The sequence below is a fragment of the Tupaia chinensis genome, unplaced genomic scaffold, assembly GCF_000334495.1.
Source record: "Tupaia chinensis unplaced genomic scaffold, TupChi_1.0 Scaffold146187_1, whole genome shotgun sequence".
NCBI lineage: Eukaryota > Metazoa > Chordata > Mammalia > Scandentia > Tupaiidae > Tupaia > Tupaia belangeri.
The window spans coordinates 785,614-794,555 of record NW_006206042.1 but is presented as its reverse complement, the minus strand read 5'-3'; the positions used below and the strand labels follow the sequence as shown (position 1 = coordinate 794,555).

Genomic DNA, 8,942 nt, shown 5'->3' with positions numbered 1-8,942 from the left:
GAAGGGTAAGAGAAGTGGAGGGGAAACCCAAAAAAAAAACGAGATGAGACAGTGGCCAGAAAAAAACAAGCTAGTGGGAGGAAACAAGGAAGTCAGGACTGCTGCTAGCTGGGCTGGAGGAGAGGGAGACAGGGCTGCCTGAGAGGGAAGGAGCCTGAGCCTGAGGGGAGAAAGGCCAGGCAGGCGTGGCCAGGAGGGGAGTAGGCCCAGAGCTGGTGGTGACAGATGGGTGGACACAAAGACCAGAGCTTCAGGGAAGACAGATGGATGGGGGAGGGAAGAGAAGGGGCTGGGGGCGGGGCGGTGCAGGGGTTGGAGGCCGTAATGAGATTGGAGATGGGCTCTGAGCTGGGAGAGGTGAGTGGAGAGGCAAGAAGAAAGGGAGGCCGCCTTAGGACACAAAGGCGATAAGGCCTAGGGGGCCGGGCCAGAGAGGGCTCAGGGGCTGGGCACTGGGAAGGGGGGCTCCCAGCCAGGCTGGCAGCAGAGAGAGTGACAGATTGTGTAGCTAGCCCAAGTGGAGACCCGCTGTCACCTTCTAGAGGCTCAGAGAGGTGGAGGCAAAGAAAGACAGATTGACAGAGACCATGTGCAAACAGACGAGGAAGGAACTCGAAGATGGAAGATGCTCCAAGAGGTGCCACCTCATTCCAGAAACACTGCAGCTCCTGCCTGTGCTCCTGCAGCCTGCCCTGCTCCTGTGACCCGCAGGCCGCCAGCCTCTTAGCTACACCCTGGCTCGGGCCACTCCTGTGGATGGGTCAGGCAGTGTGGCGCAGCAAGGGTTAACGCCGTCTGCTCTCCCTGCCAGCCGCTTGCCTAGTTGGGTCCCCAGGGCTCCCCACATATGTCACCCCCTCTCCTGCCAAACCTACTGCTTCCCAGCTCCTCCAGGCCCTCCCCCACCCTCAAGGACCAGGCCCAGGCCCCTGTGTCTTCCCTACCCAGTCCCTCCCCCAACCATCCCCTCACAGCCTTGCTTTTCCTTTTCTAGGATAGAGATCTGCGGATAGTGCCCTGGAAATGTGAACCCTATTGCAGCAATGGGCCTTACAGCCAAAATCAGCCTCCCTATCCAGGCCTGCTCCTGCACGCCCCTCCCCCCATAGCAAAGACCTCTACCCAAGGGGCAGGGTTCTCCCCCCATCTCCCTCTCCTCGGGGCATGGGCTGCGGGTACCCAGAGCTGACTCAGAGAGCTCCCCTGCCTCCCTCCCTCTTAATGCTCAAGTTCGCGTGTGAGAAACTTCTTACCATCTTTAAGTCTCCATCCAGCTGGATGCGGAAGCTGGGAGAGCCCTTTACAGTTCACTCAGCCCTTCCCCATGCATTCATCCACCTGGGTGTCGCCCCTGCCCTAGGGAGAAGGCAACAGCACCCCCATTTCACAGGTGACAAAACAAGACTGGACTGAGGTTAAGCGGCCTGCCTGGGTCATGAGAACTTGGACCTGGGGCAGCAGACCCTGAGCTCAGTAGACTTGGCCTCTCTCCCTACCATCCCATGCTTCAAGCTCCTCTTCATCAGAGTGTGAACCTCTCAGCTACTCCCCTAAGGGGCCTGAGTGAAGACTGGGGCCAGAATCTCCCGTCCAGGATCCTGGAATGACAGATGCAGAGGAGTAGGGGTGGGCCCCAGAGCACTGGGACCCTGGTACTCTCCTCTACCATCAAACTTCAGCTCCAACTGGGGACAGCTCAGGCTGGGTGCTTCAGGGATGGAGGCTGCAGGGCCAAAGTATTGAGCTAAACAGCCTTAAAGGAGGGAGGCTGGCAGCAGGGCGTTGACTCCTTCCTCCCTTCTCTGTGGGGCCTCCAGCCCTGGCGCTTCAAGGGTCTCTCTAGGTCCTGCCTGTTCTCTTCAATGCCATATCCTTGAGATCTGGGTCTCCCTGTTTTGATGACAGTCCTTCAACTCTATCCAACTGTTTACCATGTCTCCCACCTTGTCTCCTAAGCTTGGTATTTTCTGTTCCCTCACCACCGCCTGCTCTCGGCTTCCCTTTGTCTTTGTGTCTCCACCCTGTCTTGGGACCTCCCCGAGGCTCCGTTCTCCCGGCATCTGTCTCTCCCCATCATGGAATAGCCATGTGTTCTCCACATCTGTATTCACCCATTCTGGGTCTCCCCATCAGATGCCTCTTCTCAAGTCTTTCTCCCATGTCTCTGTCTCCCCACACCTTTCATGAAGACTTTCGTCTTCTCTTTTTTCTCTGTCTCCTCCTATCTGTCTCCCATGACTTTGCCTTCCCCTGTCTGTCTTCCTGCTGTGTTACCCAGCGACTGCGTTTTCTCATCCTTCTCTCTCTCCCTGCATTTCAGTCTCTCCCCATGTCTCCCTATACCATCCCCTTCTGCTTCCATCTCTTTCTCTCTCTCCATGGCCTACTCTTTTCCCATCTCTCTTCTCCCCACAGTACTCTCTCCTGAGTCTCTCTGTCTCCCAGTTTCTTGGATGGGGTGGAGGGCAGGAGGGTGGGGGAGGTAGAATTGTTGCTGGGGGCTCATTAGGTGGAGATTGGTTTTTAATCAGCACCATGGCAATGATGATGCAAGAACAGAGATGCCACCTGATCCCCTGCCCCCCCACCCCTCCTCCTCGAGCCTCCTTTCCCCTCCAGCTCAGCCCATCTGCTGGCGCCTGGGCACCTGTCTGGGCCTGCCCAGGTGGGAGTTGGCACCTCCCAGACCTGGGGGTGGGGAGAGGTGGGGGAGCTTGGGGAGGAACTCTGGGGCTCCCCTTAGGGAATGCCTTACTCTGGAGAAAGCCCAGACAAAGTTGATCAGCAACAGGAAAATGGCAAATCCCTCCCTCAGCTGGAAGCAGGGACAGCGCCTACTGCGTGCTCACCTGCTCTGTGGGTTATCTCATGCAGCCTCTGCAGCAACCTAAGAAGCAGCCATAATTAACCCCATTTCATAGAAAAAAGACATTGAAGCTCAAAAGCTTGATACTTGTCCAAGGTCACACAGCTGACAGAGCCTTGCTGGCTGGACTCCAGCCAGGGTGCATGCTGGGTACTCACAAAGGTTCAGTGAAGACATTCGACAGCTGAGGAGGAGTCGGAGCTCGGATGCTGAAATCCAGCCCCGCAGCCTGTCTCTGTTTCCCTCCGTCCTGGTGGCCCGCTTCCTCGCCCTGCTGCCCTGCGACACACACCCCACACACATACACACACTCACGCATGCATACACGCACGCGCACACACACACACACACACACATGCTGGAGGCGGCAGAGCTATCCATGTGAACTTAATCAGCGCTCACTTGCACGTAATGTTGTATCTACTCTCCTCATTGCTCACGTGCTGCCCCAGCACAATCAGAGCCTGCCTGGGCTGCCCTGCCCTCCTCCCCACTGAGTCCTCCAGTGCTGGTTTTTCCTCTCTTGGCACACCTCCACTCCCCTCCTGACAGCCTTACCTCTTCCTTCCTAAAAGCCCCTTGTTCCCAGTGGGTCAGGTTGGTCTGTGTCCACAGCCTGACTCTGCTCCTCGCCTGACGATAGGGTAGATGGGAGCGCGGGAGCTGGGACAGGAGGGTGTGGGGTGGTGACTGAGTCCCAGGGTGAGGAGGGCAGAGTCCTGAACAGTAGCCACAGGCAGCCTGGCCAGCAGCCTGCCCAGCTCTATGTAGGATGAGGCCCTAACAAGGGCAGGCTCTTGGGTCCTCTCTGCATTTTAGTGCTGTCCACTGCTCTTTTCTTGGTTCCCCCAAGAGTACCCTGGAGCACCTTCTTCGCAGGGAAAAGGAGATGAGGGAAAGGGACTGTCAAAGCCGTGTTGAGACTCAGAATGGGACATGGCACTGAAAGCTAGCTTGCTGGAAGCCTCAGCCCTGCTGGCTCTGGTGTGGGAGGCTGAGGGGGTTCATCTGTGGTCCTGCCCTGGCTCTCGCCCCAGCCCCACCCCTTCCCCAGCTCTCCATTTCTTGCTTATGAAATATGCATGGAGAACAGATGTCCCTGCTCCCCCACTCCTAGCCCCCCCCCAGGACCAGCCCCCGCCCCCAGCTCCCAGGGGGGTTCCCAGATCCCTCTGCCAATGGTTGCCTGGCCTGGTTGTTTAATATTGATGAGGGGAGGGGGACCTGGGCCAGCCAATGAAGAGCTGGGGGTGTGTGTGTGTATCTCCATATATATACATAGGGCTGGGCCAGCTCAGGTGTGTATGTCTGTGAGTGTGTGAGTGTGGGTGACCCCACGACCTGGCCAAGCCTGCCCTCTCCACCTGGGCCCTACATCCCACCATGTGTGCCCTCATCTGCCCTGGAGCCAGCTCAGCCACGTCACACTGCCCCCAAGAGCTCTAGAAAGCTGGAAACTAACTTTGGAGCCGGATGAGCCCTGAGCAGCCAGAGGAGACTGGGGCTGTCAACGTCCCCCACCCCTCGTGTCCTGCATCTTGGATCCAATGACTGGGTCCTCCTAGGTAAAGAGGGAGCCATGGTCAGGGAGGGCTGGGTGTGATCCTCTCCTTCTGCAGCTCGGGCCCCTCCCAGAGCTTCCCTCTAGTTCTCTCATGCACACTGTGTCTCTCTCCATCTCTGCGTCTTCCTCTTGCCCACTTCTCCCCTTTAACACTTTGTGTCTGTCTACCCTCAATCGGGTTGGGGTTGGCAGAAGTGGGGCTGAAGGTCCTTTCCGGTTTGGATGCTTGGAATTGCTGCCTCCTGATCCTCAGCACCAGGAACTTTGAGACCAGAACTGGATTTGGGGGTGAGGACTTAATGGGTAAATAGAAGCTGTGCCGGTACTGGAGCTGGGGGGGAGGGGGACAGTAAGGCCAGGTGGAGATGACGCAGGGGTAGGATGGGGAGCAGAGGGGAAAGAAGGGACATAGTGGAGTGACCAAGGGTAAAGGGACATAGGGACTGGACAGAGAGAACCGGGCGGTGGTAGAGATGCTAAGAATCCCACAGCTGAACTCCTGGTCCCAGCTCAGACAGGGGTGGAGAGTGGAGCGCCATGAGCGTGTGCTGGGAGATGCTATCTTTGGAGCTCCTACAATATCGCCATCGCCTCTCTGTCCTTTGGACCCCAGAATATGGAGTGTGCTTGGAATTTCAGCACTAACGACCTTCTGTTTTGGGTTATGGTTGGGTGCGTGCTTGCCTTCCCCACCATCAGATGTTGACGAACTTTTATTCCCCTAGAGCTTAGGAACTGTTGACTTGCCTTGAGTCTGTCTTCTGTAAGGCGGGGCGGGGCAAGACTTGGGAGGGTCCTGATCCCTGTGAGAGTATCTGTCAGGCAGGAGAGCCAGGCTGGGGAGGAAGAGGAGTCGGTGAGCGTGAAGGAGTCTCAGTGCTGTTGTTTCTGAGCATGGAGTAAGACTCACTGTTCTCCCTTCACACCCCCCACCCCAAGCAAAACCCTTTCCCAGGCCATGCTCCTGCTGCCTTGCCCTGATCTCTTCCTGTGCTGGACCCTTAATGGTGGTCCTCCTCTTCAGGCCACGTCTGGACCTACCTTGGGCTATGAAAGACTGCAGGAGTTGAAAGCTGATTGTGTCCTCTTTCCCCAATCTTCCTTGCAGAATCTCCAAAAGGGCCAGAGAAAGGTGAGGGCTAAAGGTGTTGAGGACTGAGCTGGAGGAAGGGGTGGTCCTGGACAGGGGGATCGTGGTAAGAGGAGATGTCTTCCTCTGGTTCTAGCCAAGCAGGAGGTAGGATCTGATGTCTACAGTGGTCATATTTGGGAGGTTTAGGAAGGCTGGGAAGGACTGAGCTAGGGCAGCTATGTCGAGCTCCATATGTCCCAGTGCACTCTACAGTGGGCAGCCTGCGTGTTTATCCATACCATCCCACAGGCAGCAAGGGCGGAGGGGAGCCTGACAGGGAGGAGACTGCAGGGCTAAGGACTGCCATTCTCTCCTCACAACTAGGGCAGGTCTAGAGTACTAGACAACCTCCCTTGGAGCTGTAACTGCAGTCTTGCTCAGCTCCCCACCACCACTTATTTATTTATTATTTTAGTAAAATACACATACAATTATTTACTATACTAATCACTTTTATCTGTATAATTCAGTAGTGTTAAGTATATTTACATTGTGTGAAGCAGAGCTCCAGAACTCTTTCATCTTGCAAATGTGAAACTCGATACCCACTAAACAACTCCCCCTTTCCCCCTCCCTTCAGCCCCTGGCAGCCGTCATTCTATTTTCTGTCCCTATGAATTAGATTACTTTAGATATCTCATCTAAGTGGAGCTGTAGACTATTTGTCCTTTGTGACTGGCTTATTCCACTTACCCTATGTTCTCAAGGTTCATCAATGTTGTAGCATGTGACAGGATTTCCCTCTTTTTTAAGGCTGAGTAATATTCCATTGAGTGTGTGTGTGTGTGTGTGTGTGTGTGTGTGCGTGTGCGCGTGCACACACGCACACGCACACACACATTTTGATGATTTGTTCACCTGTTAACGGACATCGGGTTGTTACCCACATTTTGATTATTTGTTCATCTGTTAACGGACATCGGGTTGTTTCTACATCGTGACCGGTATGAATAATGCTGCTATGAAGATGGGTGTGCAACTATCTCTTCAACATATATACCCAGAGGTGGGATTACTGAATAGTTCCATTTCTAATTTCTTAGGAACATCCACACTATTTTCTGTAGCATTTGCACCATTTTATAATCCCACTTATAAGGGATCCTATTTCTCCACATCCTCAGCAAGACTTTATTTTCTATTATTTTTATGTTTAGAGTAGCCATCTTAATGGGTATATGGTGATAGCACATTATGGTTTGGACTTCCATTTCTAATGATTATTAATATTGAGCATCTTTTCGTATGCTTATTGGCCTTTTGTAGATCACATTTAATAGTGCTACTGAATTATAGGACTTTTTAAAGACTTCTTCATATGTTCTGAATATTAACCCCTTATCAGATATATGAATTGCATGTATTTTTTCCATTTCCATAGGTTGCCTTTTCACTCTATTGATTGTGTCTTTTAACACTTAAAGTTAAGTTCGATGTAGTCCCAGTTGTCTATTTTTGCTTTTGTTGCCTGTGTTTTTGGTGGTGTATCCAACAAACCATTGCCAAATCCAATGTCATGAAGCTTTCCCCTTATGTTTGCTTCCAGGAGTTCTATAGTTTTATCTCGTTAATTCAGTTGCTCAGTTTTATTCTGCCTGATGTGTTCTTTTCATTACTTCTTCTTTTCCCTTCCTGTTACTCACTTTCTAGATTTTCTTCCCATCTTACTGTCTTTCCTTCTCCTTCCCTCGATGTCTACCTGCCTGTCTCTCTGGCCGAGTCTCATCCCCATGTTTCTGCAGTTCTTCCCCTACACTCTCCCCTCCCAGTCCAGCTCAAACCCTGCTTCCCCATCTCTGAGCTGTTCAGTCCTTCCTCCCTCTGCCCCATCAACTCTCCCTTCTCTTTCTCAGGCTCCAGACTGGAACCCTGACCATGGAACCCTGAAGTGGCTCTGACTTCCAGAGCTCAGTGGCAGACCCCATCACCCCCGGCCCTTCCTGCCCCTCCCAAGACCAGCTTTCAAGCTTCCAAAGGGAGGGGTGGGGAGGGGGTCCTGATCTCGTAGGGCAGGGAGCTTCCATCATGATGCTCAACTCAGACACCATGGAGCTGGACCTGCCTCCCACCCACTCGGAGACTGAGTCGGGCTTCAGCGACTGTGGGGGCGGGACAGGCCCTGATGGTGCTGGGCCTGGGGGCCCTGGAGGGGGCCAGGCCCGGGGCTCGGAGTCTGGAGAGCCTGGTCGGAAAGACCTGCAACACCTGAGCCGAGAGGAGCGCCGGCGCAGGCGCCGTGCCACAGCCAAGTACCGCACAGCCCACGCCACGCGGGAGCGCATCCGCGTGGAAGCCTTCAACCTGGCCTTCGCCGAGCTGCGCAAGCTGCTGCCCACGCTGCCCCCCGACAAGAAGCTGTCCAAGATTGAGATCCTGCGTCTTGCCATCTGCTACATCTCCTACCTGAACCATGTGCTGGATGTCTGAGCTCCGCCAGTCTCCAGCCCTGGAATCTCCCTCCTCCAGGGGCCTCTCTGAAACCCCAATCACCACTCACTGCTTAGAATGGCCACTTCCTCCCCTAGACCCGGCACCTTGGCGTAGCATCCCAGAGGCCCCGGGTCCATGCAGAATGCCCATGGCAGGTCACAAGGGCAATTTTCTTTTCCAGACCCAGGCACCTGGAGGCCGTATTCCTGGGTTCTTTCTGGGGTTTATTGCTGGGGCCCAGCTGGTCATATTGTCTGCTAGGTGATTGGTCTAGAGGACTTGCTGGATTTGCCCAGTTGGCCACATTTGGAGTCTCCCCACAACCTCTAGCTTGCTCGTGGGCTGCTGCCTTTTCTACCCCTTTGTCCAGATTTTCAGAGACCCCAGGATTAGACTCTATCTTCCTGACCATGTTGGGGATGGGGCACCAGTAGCTGCTAACTGGGAGAGGAGAAGCTGGGGTTAGAGTGGGAAGTGGGCCTCTTCCTCTGAAATTTGCTCCATCCGTGCATAGCTGAGGGGCAAGGCCCTTGGGAGGCTAGGAAAATGGGTGCCCAGCATCTGAGAGGGGAATCTCAGTAGCTGGGCATTATAGAACCACTCTTCCTGCTTTTCTCTTGTCCACCTGGTCCCTGTGGCTTAGCACGTACAGACCTCAGATCTTACTTGGTAGTGAGTGCCTTGGCCTCTCTGAGCTATTGGGCCCTGTTCCTGCCCCTGCCCACCCCCTCCATCCCAGTTTGCTCCAAACTTTCCCTGTCCCTGTGTGCCACTAGAGAAAGGGCCACCTAGATCCTGGGGTAGAGGATGATGTCTCCAGACAGCCCAGAAAATCTGCAGAAGGTGCAGGCAGTGGGTGGCCAGATCTCATTTTTGGTTCTTCTACCCCCACCCACCCTGAGATGTGCAAACCCACCCCGGTTCCTCCCTCAGATGCAGGGGCGTGCAGG

The 8,942-nt window shown here is 54.5% G+C and overlaps 1 protein-coding gene across 1 annotated transcript; it reads left to right on the top strand.

Moving 5' to 3' along the window:
• Nucleotides 1-7,587: 7,587 nt before the first annotated feature.
• Nucleotides 7,588-8,078, top strand: NHLH1 (nescient helix-loop-helix 1). Its single transcript, XM_006168825.1, has one exon. The coding sequence runs from the start codon at nt 7,588-7,590 to the stop codon at nt 7,987-7,989; it is 402 nt and encodes a 133-aa protein (XP_006168887.1). The 3' UTR covers nt 7,990-8,078.
• Nucleotides 8,079-8,942: the final 864 nt, after the last annotated feature.

Excerpts from the sequence above, each read along its gene's own strand:
- NHLH1 (XM_006168825.1), top strand. The coding sequence starts at position 7,588 with ATGATGCTCAACTCAGACACCATGGAGCTGGACCTGCCTCCCACCCAC.